The sequence below is a fragment of the Chiloscyllium plagiosum genome, unplaced genomic scaffold (genome assembly GCF_037043375.1).
Source record: "Chiloscyllium plagiosum isolate Xiang-an unplaced genomic scaffold, Cpla_swu_hap1 HiC_scaffold_18, whole genome shotgun sequence".
Classification (NCBI taxonomy): Eukaryota; Metazoa; Chordata; class Chondrichthyes; order Orectolobiformes; family Hemiscylliidae; genus Chiloscyllium; species Chiloscyllium plagiosum.
In genome coordinates, this window is record NW_028270156.1 from 5,409,260 (window position 1) to 5,436,275 (window position 27,016).

At 44.0% G+C, this 27,016-nt stretch overlaps 1 protein-coding gene across 5 annotated transcripts in view; it reads right to left on the reverse strand.

The window, feature by feature from the left end:
* nadsyn1 (NAD synthetase 1) overlaps positions 1-27,016 on the reverse strand; it is a 95,596-nt gene that overhangs the window by 31,324 nt on the left and 37,256 nt on the right. For all 5 annotated transcript variants that reach the window (XM_043705355.2, XM_087996254.1, XM_087996256.1 and 2 more), the window contains 8 exons: positions 25,929-26,017; positions 23,070-23,187; positions 20,115-20,246; positions 19,547-19,621; positions 17,073-17,197; positions 13,699-13,747; positions 6,786-6,888; positions 4,203-4,371 (listed from right to left, as the gene is read on the reverse strand). In XM_043705355.2, the coding sequence (XP_043561290.2) occupies positions 4,203-4,371; positions 6,786-6,888; positions 13,699-13,747; positions 17,073-17,197; positions 19,547-19,621; positions 20,115-20,246; positions 23,070-23,187; positions 25,929-26,017 (860 nt within the window). The remainder of the gene's footprint in view (positions 1-4,202; positions 4,372-6,785; positions 6,889-13,698; positions 13,748-17,072; positions 17,198-19,546; positions 19,622-20,114; positions 20,247-23,069; positions 23,188-25,928; positions 26,018-27,016) is intronic.

Consider the following 27,016-nt stretch of genomic DNA (forward strand, 5'->3'; position numbering starts at 1 on the left):
AAATGCTGAAGTTCTAAATTGGAGAAAGGCCAATTTTGATGGTATAAGGCAAGAACTTTCAAAAGTTGATTGGAGGCAGATGTTCGCAGGTAAAGGGTTGGCTGGAAAATGGGAAGCCTTCAGAAATGAGATAACAAGAATCCAGAGAAAGTATATTCCTGTCAGGGTGAAAGGAGAGGCTGGTAGGTATAGGGAATGCTGGATGACCAAAGAAATTGAGGGTTTAGTTAAGAAAAAGAAGGAAGCATATGTCAGGTACAGACAGGATAGATCGAGTGAATCCTTAGAAGAATATAAAGGAAGTAGGAGTCTACTCAAGAGGGAAATCAGGAGGGCAAAAAAGGGACATGAGATAGCTTTGGCAAATAGAATTAAGGAGAATCCAAAGGGATTTTACAAATATATTAAGGACAAAAGGGTAACCAGGGAGAGAATTGAGCCCCTCAAAGATCAGCAAGGCGGCCTTTGTGTGGAGCCACAGAAAATGGGGGAGATACTAAATGAATATTTTGCATGAGTATTTACTATGGAAAAGGATATAGAAGATATAGACTGTAGGGAAATAGATGGTAACATCTTGCAAAATGTCCAGATTGCAGAGGAGGAAGTGCTGGATGTCTTGAAACGGTTAAAGGTGGATATATCCCCAGGATCTGATCAGGTGTACCCGAGAACTCTTGCTGAGAAATTTGTATCATCGATAGTCACAGGTGAGGTGCCGGAAGACTGGAGGTTGGCAAACGTGGTGCCACTGTTTAAGAAAGGTGGGAAGGACAAGCCAGGGAACTATAGACCAGTGAGCCTGACCCCGATGGTGGGCAAGTTGTTGGAGGGATTCCTGAGGGACAGGATGTACATGTATTTGGAAAGGCAAGGACTGATATGGGATAGTCAACATGGTTTTGTGCGTGGGAAATCATGTCCCACAAACTTGATTGAGGTTTTTGAAGAAGTAACAAAGAGGATTGATGAGGGCAGAGCAATAGGTGTGATCTATATGAATTTCAGTAAGGCGTTCGACAAGGTTCCCCATGAGAGACTGATTAGCAAGGTTAGATCTCATGGAATACAGGGAGAACTAGCCATTTGGATACAGAACTGGCTCAAAGGTAGAAGACAGAGGGTGGTGGTGGAGGGTTGTTTTTCAGACTGGAGGCCTGTGACCAGTGGAGTGCCACAAGGATTGGTGCTGGGCCCTCTACTTTTTGTCATTTGCATATGTGATTTGGATGCAAGCATAAGAGGTACAGTTAGTAAGTTTGCAGATGACACCAAAATTGGAGGTGTAGTGGACAGCGAAGAGGGTTACCTCAGATTACAACAGGATCTGGACCAGATGGGCCAATGGGCTGAGGAGTGGCAGATGGAGTTTAATTCAGATAAATGTGAGGTGCTGCATTTTGGGAAAGTAAATCTTAGCAGGACTTATTCACTTAATGGTAAGGTGCTAGGGAGTGTTGCTGAACAAAGAGACCTTGGAGTGCAGGGTCATAGCTCCTTGAAAGTGGAGTCGCAGGTAGATAGGATAGTGAAGGCGGCGTATGGTATGCTTTCCTTTATTGGTCAGAGTATTGAGTACAGGAGTTGGGAGGTCATGTTGCGGCTGTACAGGACATTGGTTAGGCCACTGTTGGAATATTGCGTGCAATTCTGGTCTCCTTCCTATTGGAAAGATGATGTTGTGAAACTTGAAAGGGTTCAGAAAAGATTTACAAGGATGTTGCCAGGGTTGGAGGATCTGAGCTACAGGGAGAGGCTGAACAGGCTGGGGCTGTTTTCCCTGGAGCGTCGGAAGCTGAGGCGTGACCTTATGGAGGTTTATAAAATTATGAGGGACATGTATAGGATAAATAGGCAAAGTCTTTTCCCTGGGGTCAGGGAGTCCAGAACTAGAGGGCATAGGTTTAGGGTGAGAGGGGAAAGATATAAAAGAGACCCAAGGGGCAACTTTTTCACGCAGAGGGTGGTACGTGTATGGAATGAGCTGCCAGAGGATGTGGTGGAGGCTGGTACAATTGCAACATTTAAGAGGCACTTGGATGGGTATATGAATAGGAAGGGTTTGGAGGGATATGGGCCGGATGCTGGCAGATGGGATTAGATTGGGTTGGGACATCTGGTCGGCATGGACGGGTTGGACCAAAGGGTCTGTTTCCATGCTGTACCTCTCTATGACTCTATGACTCTAAATGCTTTAGTAAAGTCCATGTAGACAACATCATTTACATTACTCTCATCAACTGTCACTTCCTCAAAAGAAAAACAAGACCTCTTCCTGCATAAAGCCATGCTGATTATTTCCAATCAGTCCAGTCTCCTCTAAATGCAAGTAAATTCTGTCCCAAGTATTTTCTCCAATAATTTCCTTACCACTGATTTAAGACTCACCAACCTATAATTTCCTGGATTATCCCTGCTCCATTTGATAAATAAAAAGAATCAACATTAGCTATTCTTCAGTCTTCCGGAACCTCGCCTGTAGATACAAAGATCTCAGTCAAGGTCCCAGCAATCTCTTTCCTCGCGTTCCTCAGTATTCTGGGATAGATCTCATCAGGCCTTGGGGCCTTATTTACCTTAGTGCTTTTCATGATACCAACACAACCTCCTCAATACTGACATGCCTGACAGTATCAGCAAACCCTTCTCTAATCTAACCATTATCCATGTCCTTCTCCTATTGATGCAGAGTACTCATTAAAGAACGAACCCAGCTCCTTTGGCTCCATGCATAAATTCCTTCCTTTGTCCTTGAGCAGACCTACCCTTTCCCTCATTACCCTCTTGCTTCTTACATAAGTATAAATTGCTTTGGCATTCTCTTTAATTCTACTTGAAGGGACCATGAAATGTCCTTCGAGCCCCCCCCCAAATTTATTTTAAAAATATTTTTCTCTTTCCTTTATACTCTGCATTGGCCTTATCTGATATCAGTTTTCTAAATCTTACATGACCTTCCTTTTTGACTAAATTTTCAAAATCTCTTGACATCCAAGGTTCTGAACTTTGCCATCCTTATCTTTAATCCTCACAGGAACTTGCTCAACTGAATCCTGACCAACTGGCCTTTAAAAAGACTCCTATGTGCCAGATGTGGATTTACCTTCAAGCAGCTGATTCCCAGTCCACTTTATCCAGTTCCTCCCTAACGCTGTTCCCCCAATTTAGCACTTTCACCTGAAGACCAATCATTTCCTCTTCCGTAACTATCTTAAAATGCATACAATTATGATCACTGTACCCCTTCATATTGTTAACCTGTAGAAATATATTGATCGCTGTCTCAAACATATTCAATGGCTGATCCTCCAGAGCACACTGGGAGACAGATTCCCAAAGATTCATCACCTTCTGAGTGAAGAAATTCTTCTTCCTTTTATTCCAGAATACACTTCTCCATATTCTGAGACGGTCTCCCCTCAGGGGAAAAAACATCCTTCCTGCCTTTACCCTGTTGATTGTTGAAATAAATTTATATCTTTGAATGTGATCACCTCTCAATCTTCTAAACTCCAGACATTAAAGATCCAGTTTATTTAAATCATTCCTCATCGGACAAACCCTCAATCCAGAGAAGTAATTTGGTCATTTAATAATTCAATAATCAAGACAATAGGTCAGAAAAGTTACCCAAAAATAACATTTGAACAATTCATGAAAATAATAGTAAGAGGAATTAAAATTTCGCTCCCAAACAACCATTGTTAACTATAAGGATTATGAAGTGTGTCATCTCATCAATTACAACCTCAAGTAGAACATAATAGAGAGGGTAAACACTACAATGTGGGAGTCCATTCAGTCCACACAAACCCTCCAAAGAGCATCCTACCCAGATCCATCCCACTCCCCTAACCCTGCAACTCCCCTGCTAATCCACCTAGCCTGCACATCCCTGGACAATATGGACCATTTAGCATGGCGAATCTTTGGACTGGGGGAGGAAACTGGAGCTCCCAGGAGGAAACCCACACAGACACTGGGAGAACGTGAAAACTCCATACAGAGCCATCTGAGGAAGGAATCAAACCTGGGTCCATGGCGCTGTGAGGCAGCAGTGCTAACCACTGAGCCACCGTGCTATCCTGTTTGAAATCTTAGAAATCACTGCATAAATTTGAAAGCACGAGAGAGAAGACTGAACCAGTGCCTAAAATGCCATAACAAAACTAACCCATTTCCCGCTTCCACCAACGCCTTACCTGCCGATTTGCTCTGCTAACTCTTTGGCTCGATTGCAAGTGTCTTGTGAAGAGTTCTCACTCGCCATGTAGCAGGTGATAAAGATGCGGTGACAAAATTCCCGTGGGTCCTTGGGGACATACTGAGGATCATTCACTATCCTCCGCGCATCTTCAATTACCTGCTGATCTGGACAGACAGAATGAAAAACCTCAAGAGCATTTTAACACACAACCTAGCAGTTTGTCAGGAACATCATCCCAGGAAACTGCTGGAAGTTGTTTAACCTTATTTGAAAATATTCCTCATCAATTTACAGCTAAATTAAGACAAACCTCACTCAGTGCAAAAATCTAACTTTTCTACTTTGTCAAAAAATATATTGTGAAAAGTATTGTTTAAAAAAAAAATCAATTATTTTGTGTCTGAAGTGAAAAATCACACCACCAGGTTATAGTCCAACAGGTTTATTTGGAAGCACTAGCTTTGAGCGCTGCTCCTTCATCAGGTGGTTGTGGGGTATAAGATTGTAAGACAAAATTTATAGCAAACGTTTACAGTGTGATGCAACTGAAATTATATCTTGAAAAAGACCTGGATTGTTTGTTCAGTGTGTCCTCTTAGAATGACCACGTGGTTTCAGTTCTTTCATATGTAAATCTCAAATGTTTTTAAAGTTACATTCTCAAATGGACTTTAACAGTAGGTGCCATGTGAGGCAGTCTGTACACCAATGTTCAGACTGATTCTATTTCACAAAAAGGGATTTACAGAATCTTACATAGATTAAATGGAGTTTTTTGAGCAAAATACAATGTAATTCTGCAAGTACAAATTCACCCAACAAAATTATATATGTGTGTGCGCGCACATGTCGGGGGATATGAATGTTTGAGAGTGAGTGAGTGAGAGTGTAAAGGGGTGTAGGTCTGAGAGAGGATGTGAGTGAGTGAGTCTGAGACTAAGAAAGCGAGCACGAGAGAAAGTGAGAGCGAGAGCTAGCATGTGAGAGAAAAACAGAGTGTGAGAGAAAGAGAGCGAGGAACCCAAGGTCTCAGTTAAGGACTTCCCCTGGGTACCGAACTTTGCTATCAGTCTCTGTTCAGCCACTTCACATTGTTGCCTGTCCTGAAGTCTGCCTTGAAGGGTAGTCACCCAAGGTTCGAGGCAGAGTGTCCCAGATCACTGAAGTGTTCTTCAATTGGAGGGAACACTCCTGTCTGTTGATTGTTGTGTGGTGTCCATTCGTTGCTGTAGCCTCTGCTTGACAGATGTGTGTGTCCAAGAATGAGACAGATGCTAAAGACTAGTCCATGGTGAGTTTGATGGTGGGATGAAACTCATTGATAGCACTGTGTAGTTGTTTCAATTACTCCTCGCTATGGGTCGGAGGAAGAAAATGTCATGAATATACTTGGTGTATAGTGTTGGTTGGAGGTCTTATAATCTTATACTCCACAACCACCTGATGAAGGAGCAGCGCTCCGAAAGCTACTGCTTCCAAATAAACTTGTTGGACTATAACCGGGTGTGAGATTTTTAACTTTGAGCACCCTGGTCCAACGCCGGCACTTCCAAATCATGTTGTGTCTGGATATGGATTGTGGTAATGGGCCAAATGGCCTCCTTCAATGCTGAACAATTCTGTGATTCTATTTAATCTCCAGTTTCACACGGTGCTCTCCAGCCTTGCTTTACACCACCTTCTACTGGTCAGCCTCTGCCAATACTCAGCCACTTTGATAAGTACAGAACAGCCGACAGAGCTCCTAACAATTCATTTTTATTTCCTCTAACAAAGCAAGGATATTTCATTTACATGCTGTCAGTGCCAAGTTGGCAGCTGATTTTTTGGTTGGGAATTCACGCAGCATGGAACCCACAGCTTGAAACAAAAAGGGTACACAGACCCGAAAATGAACTGGCATCATACTTTACCATATTACAACATGCCAGCAATTACAGTGACTCAAGCTGCTACAGGAGGAACCGGGGGCAGAGTTTAAAAACTAGGAGTCACGCTTTGAGGACAGAGGTGAAAAGGATTGCTTTTCTTTCTGCAGGTTGAGAGGCTTGGGTACCGTCTGCTTCGGAAGACAGTGGGGGGCTTGGGGAAGGTTCCTCAGTATCTTAATTACTAAGGTAGACTCACGGTCTTGTCTAAAGGAGAGTTTAAGTTGATTGAGGGTGGATGGGAATGTGGAATTTGGAACACAAACAGAACAGCTGTGAGCTGGTGCCAATCAAGTGGCCTTTATCCTGGAAGGTGTCAAATTCTCAAGTGTTGTTGGAGCTGCACCCATCCAGGCAAATCCTGACTTTAAATGGTGGGCATTACTGAGTATTGGAGCAGGCTTGAAGGGCCAAATGGGGTACTTCTGTTCCTAATTTGTGTGATGATATTCATGGGGTGACGGTGTCACTGTCTTGGCCAATGTTTATTGTCCAGCTCCAGTTGCCTAGAGTTTAAAGTTGACCATATTGTTTGGGTGTGAAATAAGCTGTAGGCCAGAGTGGGTAAGGATGGCAGATTTCCTTCCCTGAAGAGAATGAGTTAACCAGGTGGGTTATGATAATCGACAGGTAATTTTATAGCTACTTACTTCCATTACTTGCAGCAAGGCACACCTGATGACACATGGAATAGACAATACAGGCTGTAGCTGAGCTATCGATACCTCCACTAAGAGGAAGAAGAAATCCAGCCTACAGACAAAAGAAATGATACATCACAGAACAGGAGTAACTAACAGGAATCTGCTCAACTCAAAGTCCAACAATACTTCCATATGCACATTACTTCTCTATACCCACTCACACCAGATTCTGTGAAGTTGGAGAACACGGTTTCCATGGAGACACACACACACTCGTACAGAACTCCAGTATTGTTGAGAGCAAAGACTTTTTGTCCAAGCTTCTCCTTAGTCAGTTCGAATGTCAGTCAGGCTCCCAGCTTGGTGCCCTTGCAGGTGCTGGAAGCTGTACATGAAATACACAGAGTCCTGGTCTTTGTAGACAGAAAGAACATGTATACACACTGCACGGTTTCAACTCAAACAGCTGACAGTCATTCGCTGGTTTATTTATAGAGCAATAACCTTATCGAATCAGTTAACCTCCCTGGTTAAGATTTAAATAAAGCCTGGCTGTTAATTGTCAATCATTATTAACTGCTGCATTCTTAATGGCAATGACTCTACCAGAGTTCACTCACCACCAAATGTAGTAAACAAGTTGGCGCTCCTCTTAAATTTGTATTTTTGCAAACGTCCTGATGACTATTGACAAAAGACTTTAAGTGGTTTTTTTTCAAGCAAACACAATGAGATTGTGTGGATGGAGGAATGGCAAGATTTTCAATTATATGTTTACACACTGGAGGGCTGGATACCCCCAGAGGGCTGGAACCCCCCCCCCCACCCCAGAGGGGAGGATACCATTCTCCTCCACCCCCCCCCCCCACCCAAGAGGGGGCTGGATAACCCCCCTCCCGCAGAGGGCTGGATACCGCCAGAGATTAGAGCCCTCTTCAATAAGAAAAAGGTCACTGTTTACAGCTGGCATACACATGGACCTTTTAGTTTAAAAAAACATACATTACACTGGCTGTGGAAAGCAGGGGATGCTTTAATCACAGATTCATCCTGAGTGCTATGTTCAGACTGATGGCTGATACAGAACAATTTTAAGAGTGTGGTGCTGGAAAAGCACAACAGGTCAGGCAGCATCTGAGGAGCAGGAGAGTCGACGTTTCGGGCAAAAGCCCTTCCTCTGGAATATCAATGTTTCAGGCATAAGGGCTTCATCAGAAATTCCTGACAAAGGGCTCATGCCCGAAACGTCAACTCTCCTGCTCCTCAGATGCTGCCTGACCTGCTGTGCTTTTCCAGTACCACACATCTCTTCATGGCAGACAACTGCCTGAGAGGCAATGTTCAGAATGACTCCCTCTCTCACACACCCTCAGTCTGCTATTCTGGTCAGTCGTCTTGGAAATCAAAATAATTATAATTGTTCTGACAATTTCAGAGTTTTCTAAACTCACCCGAAATTCTGGTGAACGAGAGCTTTGCTTTAATTCATTCACAGGGTGTAGGTGTCACTGGCTGGGCCCGCATTTATCAAATTAATGCAAAACCTTATCTCAAGTGCAGCTCAAATGTGGCTCAACTCCACATGGGACATATGACCCAGAAAGGCAGAGCTGGCTCAATGGGTTGAATGGACTACTGCTCTTACATTCCAAGATGTGACAGTATTCGGTGTCAACCCAAATTTGGAGACTGCAGGTTTTCAGAAGACAGCTCACCGCCATCTTCACAAGGGCAACTGAAATGGGCAATAAATGCTGGGCCCAGCCAGTGACTCCCACACCCCATGAATGAATTACAGCAACCCTACAATTACCAATTAGAAGCATCCTCACCTGTATACCCCCCTCCCCCCACCCTGCCAAACTCAACAGACCCACAGAAAGCAAGGTTAGAAAAGGTGCCTCAAAATCCTTCATTTACAGTGCTCCCAGCGTACACAATCAAGTTTGAACATAGAACATAGAACCATAGAACCATAGAAGAATACAGCGCAGTACAGGCCCTTCGGCCCTCGATGTTGCGCCGATCCAAGCCCACCTAACCTACACTAGCCCACTATCCTCCATATGCCTATCCAATGCCCGCTTAAATGCCCATAATGAGGGAGAGTCCACCACTGCTACTGGCAGGGCATTCCATGAACTCACGACTCGCTGAGTAAAGAACCTACCCCTAACATCTGTCCTATACCTATCCCCCCTTAATTTAAAGCTATTATTGGATATTGGATAACGTTGGAAGAGTCGTACTGGGGACTTGAATCATTAACTCTGTTTCTCTCTCCACAGATGCTGCCTGACCTGCTGAGTTTCTCCAGCATTTTCTGTTTTAATTCTAAACTTAGGAGGCTTAGTTACAGCAATCCATCTCAGGCACAGGGTGTACTGTGGTGCGAGTGTGGAGGTAAAGTTTTGAATCCTGAGTTGACTTGAACAAGAGGACGTCTTACAGCATGGAAACGGACCAGTCAGTCTAACTAGTCCACCTACCTGCTCCTGGCCCATATCCTTCCAAGTTGAAACTTTATTGCTGGAACAGCACAGCAGGTCAGGCAGCATCCAGGGAACAGGAGATTCAACGTTTCGGGCACAGGCCCTTCTTTTTCCAAACCTCTCTTATTCATGTATGTATCCCAAATGTACTTTAAACATTGTAACAGAACCACATCCACCAAGTTCATTCTACACACAAACCACCTAAAGTAAAACTGCTTCTCCGGTCTTTAATCTTAAAATCTTAAAAATATGCCCTCTAGTTTTGAAATTCCCTGCCCTACAGAAAAGACACGTGCTATTCACCTTACCATGTCCCTCAGGATTTTATAAACCTCACCCCTTAACCTCCAACACTCCAGTGAATAAAGTCCCAGCCTGTCTAGCCTCTCCTTATAACCTAAACCTTCCATTCCCAGCAACATCCTGATAAGCCTTTTCTGAACCGTCTCCAGCTCAATGATAGCGCTCCTATAACAAGGCAATCAGAACTCAACACAGTTGAGTTGGAGGCCTCATCAACATCCTGAACAACCTCAACATGACAACCCAACTCCTATACTCAATTGTCCGAGTGATGAGGCGAGCGTGCTAAATGCCTTTTTAACCACCCTGTCTACCTATGACATAAACTTCAAAGAATTATGTACCTAAAACCCTTATGGTCTTTGAGGGTTGAGAGTCTTTTGAATTCCTTTCCTCAAAACTCAGTAGATGTTGAATCTTTAAAATGTTTTTAAGGCATGGACAAGATTCTTACTTAAGGAGGATGGACGTTTCAGGTCTCTGCAGGAATGTAGAGTTCAGGTTAAAAATCAGATCAGCCACGATCATATTGAATGGGCTGGCAGATGGGCCGACTGGCCTCCTCTTATTCCCTGTTTGTAGGAGTTGACATTGAGCAGGATATTCACGATGGGTCACCATCACACTCGACCCAAACCCCCGCTTCAGTGACTCTGCTTTCTCTCCGCAAGTGCTATCAGACCTGATGAGTTTCTCCAGCAATTTCTGTTGCTGTCTCCCCATCCCTTGTCAGGCAAGACATGAGAGAGCAAAAGCACTCCAGCCCTGGTGCAGTGACCACCCTCACGACTGGGGATAAAGACGGTTGTTCATCAAACTGAGAATTTCTTCTGCTACTCCACTGTTCACCAATGGGAGACAGCAATAATGATACCAAAAACACCCAAATGTAGCAATGGCGATAATATTACACACACAGGTATACAAACAAACCCCCTTCTGGAAGACTGAACCAATACAGTTGAGTATAGTAAGGCACAACTTACAATAGGTGGTGCTACAGTATCACATACAAATGGTGTATTTCTTCTACTATAGGCTAAAGGGACACTAGAGCCAATTCCTGATCCCCTTTTCTCAGATGCATCTTGGAACACAATCCAGGAACTCCCGCATTCCTCTTGGGTATCAGCTAAAGACAATTAAGGTCCAGAACCAAACACCAGTCTGCTCTCAGAGTGAGCAGCTGCCCATTCAGGGAAACTGTTTAAAGTAACACGTTCCCTTGTTCTCCATTGACCCATTACATTCCCCTTCACATTTATTAAAGGGTAAAAGCTTTGGATAAATCATAATTTGTTTACAGTCGCAAATCAATGAGATAACATTTCTTTAAAGTTTGAACTCTTATGGTAGATGGTGAAATTTGAATTCAGTAAAATTCTGGAATAAAACATCAGCCTAATTCCTATTTCGTAACCATCGTCGATCGTCATAAAAGCCCATGTGGTTCACTAATGCCCTTTTTAGGGAAGGAAGCTGCCATCCTTGTCCGGTGTTACATGTGACTCATTCCTTAGAAGTAAACCTCCTCCAACGTCAGGTTTGCTCCCATGGGTAGACTCTCACCTGGAGTCCGAAGACAGTGGGTTTGAGAGCTGAGCAGTACCACAACGAGCACCAACTAGCAACCAAAAGACACAATCAGCCATCACTGGTATCCTTACACACAGATGATGAGGGACACCGGTTCGCCTGGGACAATGCATCCATTCTAAGAACGGCTAAACCAAGACATGCACAAGAATTCCTCAAGGCCTGGCATTTAACCCAGAACTCCAACAAGCACATCGATTTGGACCCCATTTACTAACCTCTCAGAAAAAGAACCAGAAGTGATATCACCCACCACAACAGACCAAGGCACATAAATAGCAAGTGGGACAGAACACCAACGCTTCACCAGAGGCTCACTGATGAAGTTACCTAGCATGGTGATGAAACATCAGAGAACAAATCTTCCAGCTCAGCCAGCAAGCTTACAACCTGAACCTCAACCTGAGCTACAAATCTTACAATACTGCAATGTTTGAAATGTTTGCTTTTGGATGAGGCTTTAAACCAAGCCCCTATCTGAACTCTCAAGTCAATGCAGGAGCTCCCATCATCTCACTAAGAAGTAGTGGCGGTGGGTCCCCAGTGTCCTGGTCAGGGTTTGTCCCTCAAACAACATCACAAACAGGACTGTACACGAAAACCTGGTCTGTACAAAATGGCTGCCACCCCACAATTCTGACATCAACTCTAACTAAACTTCAAAATGTACTTGTTCTACTTTTGGACCGGATGTGGAGGTCACAGAGTGCCTTGCTCAACCATTTCAGAGGGCAGTTAAGAGACAGCAAGATCACGGTGGGTCTGGAGTTACACGTAGGCGAAAGTGTGGACAGTAGATGCTGGAGATCAGAGTCTAGATTAGAGTGGTGCTGGAAAAGCACAGCAGGTCAGGCAGCATCCGAGGAGCAGGAGAATTGACGTTTCGGGCAAAAGCCCTTCATCAGGAATGAGTCACGTGTACACCAGACAAGGATGGCAGCTTCCTTCCCTAAAAGGGCATTAGTGAACCAGATGGGCTTTTACGACGATCAACAATGGTTACGAAATAGGAATTAGGCTGATGTTTTATTCCAGAATTTTACTGAATTCAAATTTCACCATCTACCATAACAGAGTTCAAACCTATGCCCTACTGTACACCAGCCTTGGGGTTTCTTAGTTATGAGTCCAGTAGCGTTACCACTACCTCCCCCAGTCAATTAGTCTTTACAACAATCCATGCTAATTCAGGGGGAGAAGGTTGTAGTTCAGTTGATTTGGTCAACTGAATTAAAATTTCTCCATTGGCCAGGCTGGGATTTGAACCCATTTCTCTCGGCCATTAGCCTGGGATTGCTGGTGCAGTGACATAACCAATATGTCTTTATGCCCCCCAACTTCACTGGCTAAAAAGTAACCCACAGGCACATAAAAAAGGTGTAATATAAATTCAAGAGGTTCTGCCTTTCCTTCTCAGCACCTTCAAGGGAAAGCATTAATATTCCAGATGGTCACAAAATGTCATTGCAGGCTCCAGTAAAACCGCTCTGCAGAGCCAGGAAAGTCACGGAAATCATACAATCCTCAGAGTCTGGAAGCAGGCCATTCAGTCCATCAAGTGAACACTGAACCCCTCCCAACCAAAAGAGCATCCAGATCCATTCCCCCTACCCTATCCCTGTAACCCTGCAATGCCCATGGCCAATCCACCTAGCTTGGACATTCCTGGGTAATTTACCATGGCCCGTCCACCTAAACTGCATATCTTTGGACTGTGGGAGGAAACCTAGGCAGAGATGGGGAGAATGTGAAAACTCCACACAGATAGTCATCCAAGGGTGGAATTGAACCCAGGTCCCCAGCGCTGTGAGGCAGCATTTTTTTTTGCATAAGTTCAATTGGTTATTTTCCATCCTGTCTCCTTTAGAAAAGCAGCAATGTGGTTGGACTGTGTGGAGAAGCCTAGTTAGTATGCTGTGCACCTACACCACACTGGGCCACTGAACAGGTAACTCTCAAGCCAGCCACAGCTGGTGCAGGAGGAATATTGGGCTGGTTATCCTAATACCCAGCCTCTCAGTCTAGGGACACAGCTTCAAATCCCACTGTGGCAGCTAGTGGTGTTTAAATCCAATTACTAACTCTGCAATACAATGGTGTATGCTTCAATAATGCTGATCAGCAAACTACCACAGCGTTTTAAAAACGGATTTGTTTGACTGATGTCAGTTTGGAAGGGAATGGGACATTCTAACCCCATCTGGCCTACTTCAAGGGGTTAACCATCAATTGCCCTCTATCACTCAGTTAAGGGGCAATTAGGAAAGGACAACAAATGCTGCACTAACCTGAGACATGCACATCCCATGAAAGAATAAAGTAAGAAAAAAAAAAAATGTATGTTCGGTAACAATTGGTTAGTGTGCAAAACCTAGCAAAGAACCTTTCTTCAAACAATGAAGGCATCCCACCTGGACAAATAGACATTGTTAACAAAGCATCTTGTAAACTATGTACGGAAAGAGTAAAGCTTTCTAAAATTAAGCTTACCTCTATTAATATGACTATACATCTCACTGACTTACCTGTGAGCTACGTCGCAGGTAATCCCACAACCAACAGGCCGGTCCAAGACTAAATAAAATATGAAGAGGATACAATCAGCGACATCAAGTCACAATTTTCTGGCAATGTTTTATCCTGTACTTGGCCAGCAGTGTGTTTATGTTGTATTTAGAGGTGTAAAATCGGGCAAAATTACCATCGCATCATGTCATGATCCCAGCTGCTGGTGATATTGGACAAGTCAGATCCCAGCTTGAAACCTAGCTTGATAGGTCAGTTTTATTTTTGTAATTTGTTTACTATGGTCAGTCACTGAACATATTCACACAAAGCTGCCGATGTACATTTAACAAATGAACAAAGTGTTTTTCTTTTAGTGTGTAATAAAAAGCACTAGTTATATTATGCAAAAACTGATTCCTCATCCTGACCTGCTGAACCAAATGTTGTTATCTCGAACTATTGCACCAACACCAATCTTCTGTCTCATCTAACCTTATTTTCTAGAGCACGGAGTTAGCCAGTGAAAGGATTTTTATTTTGCTGGATTTAAATGCATATAAACAAGTTTTACTCACAGAACCATTCACAGAACACAAAAATGAAACAAATTTATCCCCTTCTTAACAAGCAATGTAGAAATAATTTGGAGATGCCGGTGTTGGACTGGGGTGTACAAAGTTAAAAATCACAACACCAGGTTATAGTCCAACAGGTTTAATTGGAAGCACACTAACTTTCAGAGCGCTGCTCCTTCATCAGATAGTTCACCAACCACCTGATGAAGGAGCAGCGCCCCAAAACCTAGTGCTTCCAATTAAACCTGTTGGACTATAACCTGGTGTTGTGTGATTTTTAATCATGCAGAAATAGGAGTAGGGCTTTAAGTTATACTAGATTCTGTCCACGTTGGAACCCAAATAACAATGAAATGTACAATAAAGTTCCATCGCAAACAAGTTGCAGGAAACCATTGAGTTTACACAAGAGATGTGGAATAATATGGTCAGGTACATGGACCCTGTTCTCTGCAGCTACAACTGAAAGTTCCAAAGACTACACTGCCTGCCCAATGCCAGGGGGTAAAGTACCATCATGGATGGCAAAGAACTTGAAGTGGGAGGGGTCAGGTCCAGTTATCATGGCTCACATAGGAACAAAGAAGAACTAGGAATGATATTCTGATGAGAAAGTTTGAGGGTTCGAATTCAAAAACAAAACGCTGAAGTGAATATTCTCAAAATTGTTACCCCAGTCTTAAACCAATTGGCACAGGAGTAAAGAAGTTAGGTTAAATGTGTGGCTGAATAATCTTGCCTGGGAGAGACAGGTAATTCACATCATGGGGTACTGGCACCAGTACTGGGCAAAGAGGGAGCTGTACCATTTGGACTGGTTTAGGACAAGTGCTCTAGTGAAATGGATGACAAGGACAAAACAGAGAGCTTTGAACAGATATTTGGTGAAGAAGTGTACTTTTCAAAATTTCTTGCATGGAATGTGGGCCTTGTTGGAGAGGCCAGAAGGTGTTGCCCATCCCTAGCTGCCCTTGAACTTATTGGCTGTAGAGAGCATTTCAGAAAATCAATCACTTGTCCACCACATTTTGTCATTACTTAATCGAATTTTAATTAACCAGCCACTATGGTGGGATTTGAACTCATGGATCCAGTTAACATTAGAACTAGAAGCAGAAGTAGGCTGTCCAGCCCTGTTCTGCCATTCCATAAGATCATGGCTGATCTTCTCATGGGCTCAGATCCACTTACCTGCACGCTCACTATATCCTTTAATTCCTTTATTGTTCAAAAAAAAATAAAAAAAATAAAAAATCTACCTTAGCTTTAAAAACATATACAGAAGTAGCATCAAGTACTTCACTGGGCAGGGAATTCCACAGATTGGAATTAGCTTTATTGTCACATTTACCTGCACGAGTGCATCTTAGGTACATGGTACCTAGATAGAACTTCTTAGGAATAGATTAGAAAAATAAAAGAAATAAAAAGTTCAGAGCTCCAGTCTTTCCAAGCAGAGGAGAAGGAGCAGAGGTGTCTGTACTGGCCTCCAGTCCAGCAGGGGCCTCACATGCAGACTCTCAGGGAAATAAATCTGCACTGTCTTCACCTCGGACATCGCCAATGCCACCAAAGGACAGGAGGCAAGACAAACAAAAGAAAAAAAAAAAGAGAAAAGAGAAAACCAGATGGAACGGACGTGCTCCAGTTCAGGAGTCCCTCTCTGCCATTCAGGATGTCTAATTCAGTAACATCGCCACCATATGAAAAAATGATACAAAACTGATGCACAGATCATGATGCCACCATCGCCCCCTTCTCCAATCAATACCCTCCATCTGTTTATAAACAGTGATACAATTAACACCTTACAGTCAAAAAGAAACCCCTTAGGGACCAGTGTGGTTCAGTGGGACACTGAACAAGGAAGCCTGGCTTCAAGCCATAAGTGTTCCAGAGATGCCTCAATTAACAGGATGATTAAAAAATACCTAGAGGGTATTCTCCCTTATGCCCTTCAAAATGGCTTACAGCATTTCCTGGATGGGCTGCTGCTGTAACACTTCCTCGCATTAATCTACTGTTCAGATATGTCTTGATGTTAGGCCCTCTGTTCGAGGATCCGCCCTCTTTCAGGGATATGGGCTGGAGTGTGTTGCTCGCAGTCAACCCCATCCATCGAAGGTGAAGGGTTCTCTCCAGGTGCCAGGCTAACACAGACTGTGGGGCATGGAGGAAACAGCTTTCCGTATTAATTGGAGATTCCGGTTGCAGCCCCCGCTCTGCTTTTAAATTTTTAATTGCACTTCAGCCCCTCATTGCTGTTGAATGGGGGCACTGTGCAGGAGGGAGAGGGGGTGATGCAGACAGATCAGAGGATCTCCTCCTGGGTCTGCTCCTGGCTACTGTACTCAGCTGAGGATCTGGGCAGCAGGTGTGGAGGGAGCTGTAGAACCTAACCACCTGCCCCTCTTCCACAGCTGCATCCATACTCAGGCGTCCTTTGAGAGGGAGCATGTGGTGTCCGCAAGCATGAGAGACACCACTGGCACAAGTGGGCACACCCACAGGATCAGGTGGGTATCATCATTTCAAATAAACAATGTGATTCAAAACATCAACTCTCTACACAGATGCTGCCAGACAGTTTAATTTCTCCAGCACTCTTTCAGAATTCCAGAATCCACAGTCTTTTCTTCTATATCCCCATCTGCATCTTCCTCATCCTCCTGAAAAGTAGGTTACCTACCTATTTTTGTGCCACAGACCGTGACCTGGATGCTTTCACTGAGGACCACATTAGACGTGGGATAGAACACACCAGGTTACAGTGATCCTTGGAGGAACTATTGAGCAGTTTGAGGACACAAGCCTACCTGATTTCCTCCTCAGGAGTATGGTACCGGATCTGAATGGGTTCAATGGAGGGCATACAGACATCATCGACTGAAGAAAGTGCAAAGTCAACTTTCACCCGAGGGTAGGGCTGGACTTCAGTTGCCTATTTGGGATTTCATTTAGAAGAGAGATTTAAATCTGACATTTGAAAACATGCACAAGTAAAAGAACAATGAGGTTTTTGGGAGTGGAGTCAGTGATTCATGTGATTAGGATTGACTATTAGTTTATTATCTCTCAGTTTTAACTGAGAAAAGTTCTCTTCAGCTAATCCCAAAAGAAAATAGTGTCATAAGACTGATAGAAAAATTCCAGACGGAACTCCTGAGAACTCAAGCTATTCCTCAATTGGTTGGGTTTAAGAGATTCACAAGTTTGCCTCGATGTCAACAGTCCAATAGTAACTCCCCAGGTGGAAATCAGGAAAAGAGTAAAGACCACTTTTCAAAATAATTTTGTTTGAGCATCTGCTGGGTTTTAAAAATGCCAACTGTCCATTGAGATTGGGTACCAAGGCCCCAAACAAACTCATTTCCTGAGTCTATCCACTTCCATAGCCCCCTAGAGAGCTTTACGATGCAACTCTGTCTACTCTTTGACCAAGGTTTTGGTCGCCTACATTGCCATCTCCACTGTAGCTTACAGTCATCTTATTTACGAATGATCCTACGAAATGCCTTGGAATATTCTAAAAATGCAAGTTATTGTTGGATGATGTGACAGGCGATTCAGCTGTCTCTTTCACCTGTGCCCTGGATTAGGTTCCTTCCAACCAGGCACCTTCATTCGCTGGGCGTTGGGCTTGGCTAGTTTTCAATAAAAGCCTCGTGCCCACAGACACACTGCATACAATTTGATAGGAATCACAAACCAAATAATAGATTCTCGGCCAGATGTGAAAAAGGTATCAGGGAAGAGCAGAACACAGCTAACAATCATTGATCTATGGAATGGAAAAGTGTCGTGCTGAAAAAGCACAGCAGGTCAGGCTTATGCCCGAAACGTCGATTCGCCTGCTCCTCGGATGCTACCCGGCCTGCTGTGCTTTCTCAGAGCCACACTTTTCATCTCTGATCCCCAGCATCCACAGTCCTTACTTTCCCCTGGTCAATGATCTATGGAGTTTGGGGGGTGGAGAGACTACTGGGACAGAGTCAAGCGACTCTTAATCCAGTCAGACCAGACTTGAAACGTTAGCTCTGTTTCTCTCTCCAGATGCTGCCAGGCCTGCTACGTTTCTGCAGTATTCTCTGCATTTGTTTCAGGTTTCAAACATCTTAAATAGCTTGCTTTTCTTTTAAATTATAAACTTCTGCTTTCCAAACTATTAGCAAGTTAAGGGGGCTTCTCTTTTGCCCTTTTTAAAAATATAAGTTCTGGAGAGTTTCTGTTGCTATGTGGGTGTCTGCTTTGGGGCTAATTGATACAGTTTCGGTATCAATTAGATATACCACTTGTTTTTAAAAAAGTGAATTTGTTTTATAACAAATTAGTTATTTGGATTTCATTCAAGAAATCCAGTGAAAGTCTTTGTTCTGAATGGCAATACAAAAGGGGTTCAATTAACCATGTTGGGGATTTTAAATTTTCTTGTGGGATATCAGCATCACTGGCTGGACCCAGCATTTTTTGCCTGTCCCTAGTTGCCCCTTTGAGAAGGTGATGGTGAGCTGCCTTCTTGAACTGTTGCAGTCCATGTGCTGTAAGTTGGCTCCTAAGGGAAGGAATTCCAGGATTTTGACTCAGCAACAGTGAAGGAATGGCGACATATTTCCAAGTCAGAGTGGTGAGTGGCTTCGAGGGGAACTTGTAGTTGGTGGTGTTCCCATCTATCTGCTGGCCATGTCCTTCTAGATTGAAGTGGCCATGGGTTTGGAAGGTGCTAAGGATCTTTGTTGAATTTCTGCAGTGCATTTTGTGGATGGTACACACTGCTGTTACTGAGCACGAGTGGTGGAGGGAGTGGATGCTTGTAGATGTGATGCCAGTGAAGCGGGCTGCTTTGTTCTGGATGGTAGGTAAAAACACTGACTGCAGATGCTGGATACCAGATTCTGGATTAGTGGTACTGGAAAAGCACAGCGGTTCAGGCAGCATCAGAGGAGCAGTAAAATCGACGTTTTGGGCAAAGGACCTTCATCAGGAATACAGGATGGCGGTGTTCTGGATGGTGCCAGGCGTCTGGGGTGTTGTTGGGGCTGCACCCACCCAGGCGACCGGGGGGTATTCCGTCGCACACACACGCACACACCTTGCAGATCATGGGCAGGAAGTCAGGAGGTGGCTTACTAGCTGCAGGATTCCTAGCCTCTGATCGAATCAGAACATTGACACTCCTGGGCAGACTATTGCAGTGGGACTTGATTACCAGCACATCCCTCCCATTACAGTCAGAACACTGGATATAGACAGAAACTCACAATTCAACATACAGGAAAGCTCATGTACCAACCATTAATCTTGCAGATATCCTGATTGCATCGTAGCTTCTGACATCTTCCAAATCCTGAGTGGTCGTTATAACTTCCTAAACATAGAGAAAAAAAATTCTAGAATGGATACCAGCTATCCCTGCAGTAACACCGAAAAATTCTGCACAAGCAACTTTGAAATTGTCTTCTTAAACTTTGAAATTCTTTTTAATTTTCCCAAGATTTATTGCCAAACCTTTAAATCACCCAGAGGCAGTTAAGAGTCAACATTACTGTTGGTCTGGAGTCACATGCGGGTAAGGGTGGCAGTTTCCTCCCCTGAAGGACATTAGTGAACCAGATGAGTTTTTCTGACAATCAATAATGGATTTGTAGTCATCATTTGACTCTTAATTGTAGAATTTTATTCAATTCAAATGTCACCATCTGCCATTGCGGGATTTGAACCCGGTTCCCAGATCATTCACCAGGTTTCTGGATTATCAGACTAGCAATACTAACATTAGGCCATCACCTCTCCACACCAGCTCAAAGGCAACGAAAAAGCCAAACGAATCCACCACCACAGGCCATACACTCAGGTCTTACCACATCATCCAAGGAAAACTGGGATCCTTGAGCCACAAGGTGGCCATTGACAGCAATCATTGCGCAGCCATCATAGTACAGGCGATCACCATCACAGCCTTTCTGGTTGGCAAGGAGATAAATACCACCATTCTGCTCAGACAAAAAAAAAAGAGAAGAAAATTGTGGACTGAGCTATCTTTGTGCAATTACACACTGTGAAGGATGGTGCTGACGGCAAAAGGTTCAGGTACAAGTTTGACAGATTTCCTTAGCAACAGAGCTGTATTACAGGAGCATAAAAAGGCAAACATTCCTCAACACTGATTTCAATATCACTTTGTGGCTGTGGTTCTGTTCGCTGGAAGTTTTTGTTGCAAACGTTTCGTCCCCTGTCTAGGTGACATCCTCAGTGCTTGGGAGCCTTCTGTGAAGCGCTTCTGTGGTGTTTCCTCCGGCATTTATAGTGGCCTGTCCCTGCCGCTTCCGGTTGTCAGTTTCAGCTGTCCGCTGTAGTGGCCGGTATATTGGGTCCAGGTCTATGTGTTTGTTGATGGAGTTTGTGGATGAGTGCCAAGCTTCTAGGAATTCCCTGGCTGTTCTTTGTTTGGCTTGCCCTATAATGGTAGTGTTGTCCCAGTCAAATTCATGTTGCTTGTCGTCTGCGTGTGTGGCCACTAGGGATAGCTGGTCATGTCGTTTCGTGGCTATCCCTAGTGGCCACACACGCAGACGACAAGCAACATGAATTTGACTGGGACAACACTACCATTATAGGGCAAGCCAAACAAAGAACAGCCAGGGAATTCCTAGAAGCATGGCATTCATCCACAAACTCCATCAACAAACACATAGACCTGGACCCAATATACCGGCCACTACAGCAGACAGCTGAAACTGACAACCGGAAGCGGCAGGGACAGGCCACTATAAATGCCGGAGGAAACACCACAGAAGCGCTTCACAGGAGGCTCCCAAGCACTGAGGATGTCACCTAGACAGGGGACGGAACGTTTGCAACAAAAACTTCCAGCTCGGCGAACAGAACCACAGCAACGAGCACCCGAGCTACAAATCTTCTCACAAACTTTGAATATCACTGTGTTCTTCCATGTATTTCTGATCTCAATTTATGACTCTTCATTGAGCACTTACTAAATAAATGTGAACATGCTGACAATGCCCACAATTTCTTGAGGTCCAATACCATCCTGATTCTCCCAGTCTACCTGCATGTTGAAATCCCCCATAACGACTGTAGTAACACTTTTGCAACAGGCCAATTTCAGCTCCTGATTCAACTTACATCTGACATCCAGACTATTGTTTGGGGGCCTATAGATAACTCCCAAGAGGGTCTTTTTACCCTTAGTATTTCTCAGCTCTACCCATACTGACTCTACATCCCCGGATTCTAGGTCCCCCCGCGCAAGGGACTGAATATCATCCCTTACCAACATGGCCACCCCCTCTGCCCGTCAGTCTGTCCTTACGATAGCACATGTAGCCTTGAATATTCATTTCCCAGGCCCTGTCCACTTGAAGCCACGTCTCAGTTATCCCCACAATAACCTGCAACAAAGAGCTAGAACTTTAGTCCAGCCAGCACTTGGAATATTATGTACAGCTCTGATCACTACACTGCCAGATGGATGTGGATGCTTTGGAGAGGTTTACCAGGATGTTGCCTGGTCTGAGGGACTTCAGCTATGAAGGTTGGATAGACTGGGTTTGTTTTCACTGGAATGCAGGAGGTTTAGGGGTGACCTGACAGAAGTTTATAAGGTTATGAATGGCAAGTATAGGATGGAAAGTAGGAGGCTTTTCCCCAGGGTGGAGAGGTCAATTACAAAGGGACAAAGATTCAAGGTGCAAGGGGACAAGTTTAAAAAAGAGATGTGCGAGTTTTTCACACAAAGAGTGGTGAGTGCCTGGAATATGCTGCCAGAGGAGGTGGAAGACACAATAGCAGCATTCAAGAGACACCTGGATGAATATATGAAGGGAATAGACGGTTACGGATCCTGAAGGTGAAGACAGTTTTAGTATAGGAGGGCAAAATGTGTCGGCTTAGGCTTGGAGGGTCGAAGGGCCTGTTCCTGTACCGTATTGTTCTTTGTTCTTCTTGTAAAGGCTGTTACGGTAGCTTCATGGTCACGATTAATGACACCATTTTTTAATTCCAGAATTAGATTAGATTAGATTCCCCACAGTGTGGAAACAGGCCCTTCAGCCCAATAAGTCCACACCGACCCTCCGAAGAGCAACCCACCCAGACCCATTCCCCTACACCTAATACTACGGGCAATTTAGCATGGCCAATTCGCCTAACCTGCGCATCTTTAGATTGTGGGAGGAAACCGGAGCACCCGGAGAAAACCCACGCAGACACTGGGAGAACGTGCAAACTCCACACAGACAGTTACCTGAGGTGGGAATTGAACCCGGGTCCCTGGCGCTGTGAGGCAGCAGTGCTAACCACTGAGCCACCGTGAATTATGGAGTTCAAATTCCTATAGCTGCTGTGGTAGGATTTGAGCCCACATCCCTAAAGGCTAACTCTGGGCCACTGGATTACTGGTCAGTCACATTTTCACTACCCCATTGTCTTGCCCACCTCAATATTTTTCAGAATCGGACAGGGCCACGTTCTAACTCCCAGCAGGAGACAGGCTATTCCTGCACCAGATAAACACTCAGTGAGCTAACTGGCCAGTCACTGGAGAATTGAGCTTGATTAAAAATAAACAAGGCAAAAGTGAGAACTGCAGATGCTGCAAACCAGAGTTTAGATTTTTGCGCGAAATATCGATTTTCCTGCTCCAGATGCTTCCTGACCTCCTGTGCTTTTCCAGCACCACTCTAATCTTAATTTAAAATTAAACAGCTGTGAGTTCACCCTTCCACATTTTTGCTGGTTTTTTTCAAAAGCCATGCAGGAACCTTTTAGTGACACCACCACATCCACACTCATACCTTTGCCGTCGCTGACTTGATAAGATCGACCCTCACGTAATTTTTCCGAAGGACATGGTGGCTCCCTGAAGAATTAGTAAATATTTCAACCCCATCCATCGCCATGGTAATGTGGGGGCTGAGAAAGAAAATGAAAGTACTCATTGTCTGATTTTTATGATGTCATGGAACTGTTGATATTTACACAAAGGCATTTAAACACAATGTACAATCAAGTTTTTGAAAACATTACTAAATAAGGTCTTTTTGTTTTAGCCGCACCTATGGCCTGCAGTCATTGACAAACCACAGAGCCGTAACCAAAACATGGTAATCTTAACCAGATGCTCTCTCAGGATTTAGTAACGGGTTCACTGTATCACAAGAAAGTAAAGTTGCCGCTGTCCCAAGGGATCACAGGGCTAATCTCTCACTGACGAAAGATGGCAGTTAACCTGAGGGTCACTAGGCAAGGAGAGAAGCTGAGAAGGAGACAAAAACAGAAAGTGCTGGAAAAGCTCAGCAGGTCTGGCAGCATCTGTGGAAGCTCTGAGGAAGAGTCACAGGAACAAACTTTTTTTCTTAAAGACTGGATTCCCTACAGTATGGAAACAGGCTCCTCGACGCCACAAGTCCACACCAACCCCCCCCCCCTCCTCCCCCGAAGAGTAACCCACTCCCCTCAGACTAATGCACCTAACACTATGAGCAATTTAGCATGGCCAATTCACCTTTGGACTGTGGGAGGAAACCTGAGCACCCGGAGGAAACCCACACAGACACGGAGAATGTGCAAACTCCACACAGTCAGTCACCTGAGGTTGGAATCAAACCTGGGGCCCTGACGCTGTGAAGCAGCAGTGCTCACCACTGAGCCACCATGCTGTTAACTCTGATTTCTCTCCACAGATGCTGCCAGACATGCTGAGCTTTTCCAGCAACTTTTGTTTTTGTTTCAGATTTCAAGCATCTGTCGTTCTTTCACCTTTTTTGGTTTTGTCCTTCAAGGTAACTTCAGCTGGTGCAGGAATTGAACCCATGCTTTTGGCATCAGCCTGCATGGCAAACCAGCCATCCAGCCAACTGAGCTAACTGACACCATCACATCAGCAGGTCACTGTGTCTGAAGGTGCTTCATTTTACATTGAACCAGTCATACTCAATCACACCTGCACCTGCTCAAACTAACATCCTATTATTTCAGTACAAGGCTGTTTACAAATATGTGCATACTTCAGCTGTCACGCAAAGTTGAGGATGTACACATTATTGATGTCAAAACAATAATCCAAGAAATCACACCGAGTCTTTCCAACGCCCTTCCGTGACTTAAACAGAACAAATGGGCCTAAAAAGCAAACAAGGTCAGGTTGTCATTTCCTTTTTAACATAATAATGAAACCAGGACGCAATGAGGTAACTCATCTCAAGGATGATTCTATTGAAAAATTAACAGCTGAAAATAATGCAATGCTAGGGAGCTTTCTTCCCGATATATTTCCAAATCTCCATCAACCAAAACCTTACCTCAATGCCCCCCCACCAAGAATTAAACATCACACAACACCAGGTTAAAGTCCATCAGGTTTATTTGAAAGTACTAGCTACTGGAACACTGCCTGATGAGGGAGCAGTGCTCTGAAAGCTAGTACTTCCAAATAAACCTGATGGACTTGAACCTGGTGGTGTTGTGTGATTTTTAAACTTTGTCCACCCCAGACCAACACCAGCACCTCCAGATCATAGCCCCCAGCCAAGAGGCAGTTAAGAGTCACCCACATTGCTGTGGGTCTGGATTCTAACGTAGGGCTAGCAGTTTCCTTCCCTGCAGGACACTAGTGAACCATTGGGTTTTTACGGCAATCAATTCAGAGAATGTGATGACTGCAGATGCTGGAGTCAGAGTCAAGAGTGTGGTGCTGGAAAAACACAGCCGGTTAGGCAGCATCTCCTGCTCCAAGGATGCTGCCGGACCTGCTGTGCTTTTCCAGCGTCATACTCTCGTTTCTGGTAAACGATAACAGTTTCATGGACATCACTGAACTTTTAATTCCAGATTTTCGTCAAATTCAAATTCTACCATCTGCCATGGTGGGATTCAAACCCGCCTCAAAAAAAAAGTCATCTGCATCTCTGGATTAATAGTCTCACAATAATCCCACCAGACCATAGACATCCCTGCCCCAAGAGGATGGTGACAGTAAGTCTGCCCCCAAGTGGTGAACAATGGTGCAATCAGTCTGCAACAACACAGCAATCAACAGTGTGGGTTCCTCATACAACATCTTCCCAAACTCAGTTCTTCAAACTCAACAATTTACTGTTTGAAGAATATATTTTTAAAAAAAAAAAATGGTAACAGCAAAAATCACAATTATTATATACTTAATCTGAATTTTTATGATTCTTTGATATTTTATAAATGCAGGAGCAATGGTAACACTGCAAAATTTCAGATGATTGATCATGTTTAAGCAAAATGATTGTCAGTGTACTACTCTATATCCTCAAACCCTGGAGGTCACTGACTAGTACAGTAAGTCAAAGTCTCTATATATTATTTCTATTTGACTATTTCAAAGATAACTTTACAGAAGCAAAAAAAAGTGACTGTCTCAATGTTTCAATTACTGAAGCCTCCTATTGTGCCTTTTTTTAAAAATCTGTAAATTTGTCTCTTGCAACACATTCCTGGCTGAACTCCCAAAGTCTACTATCCATAAACTCAAGGTCATCCGAAACTTTGCCTCCTGCGTCATTAGTTGAACCAATTCCCTGAGCTCACTGATCCACCTTGGCTCCGAGTGAACTGCTCCAAACCCCTGCAAGGTCTCCACTCTGAAGAGGAGATCCAGAAAGAAACAGAATGGACATTTGTACCTGTTCGGAACCCAGAGCTCCTGACAGATTTCACTGCCCAGGCAGGTGTCCTTTGTCTCAATGACAGCATCACCAAACGGAGCAGTATCCTGAAACAAAAACCATACACTGGCATTATAGTCACCTATCAGCATTCAGTTTTATCTGTTCCTTTACAACTGAATTACCAGGAAAAGTCTCTTCACTTATGGACAGGAATTGCTTCAGAGCTGAATGTGTTCACAGGCAGTGAGGTTTTACATATGGTTTTAAAATGAAATTTATCAATAAAGGCATCAGCACACACTCACTTGCACAAATTATGTTTGTACATCGGGGAAACTCAGTGGTTAGCACTGCCTCAGAAGATGCCAGGACCCAGGGTCGATTTGGGCCTCGGATGACTGTCTGTGGGTGGAGTTTGCATATTCTCCCTGTACCTGCCTGGGTTTCCTCCGGGTGCTCTGGTTTCCTCCCACAGTCCAAAGATGTGCGGGCTAGGTGCATTGGCCATGCTAAATTAAATTAGCTTTATCACATATACTCACGAGTACAGTGAAAGGTTTACAAGTTACCACTTACAGCATCAGCCTTGGTACAAAATTGCTGAGTAGTGTTTGGGGGATTTGTAGGCGAGGTGGATTAGCCATGGGAAATACAGGAGTTATGGGGACAGGGTGGCGGGGTTGGGTCAGGGTGGAAAGTTCTTCACTGCACCAAAGCAGACCCAAAGGGGCCGAACGGTCTTTGACCACAATGTTGGGATTTTATGATTTTGATTGAGCAGCAGCTTATTTGGATAGCGGTGGCTACTGCATTGATGCATCCAATAATAACTCAAGCCACAAAAAAAAAAGGTCCAGTTGAAAAGGAGATTCTAGTAAACACTGCAAAAGCTTCAAAGTCATTTCTCATTTGTCCACCCCTCTAACAAACTTCAAACTCCCTTCCGAAAATGTACAGGCATTTTTGTATTATATCAGCTAACAGAAAGTCTCTGCTAATTTCTAAACTTGCTTTCACACTGTCCAGGCATGTTCCCTTGGATTTTTCTTTGCACGTGATTTTTTTTTGTTTGAAGTGCACACAATCTCTACTTTCTTGCTCAG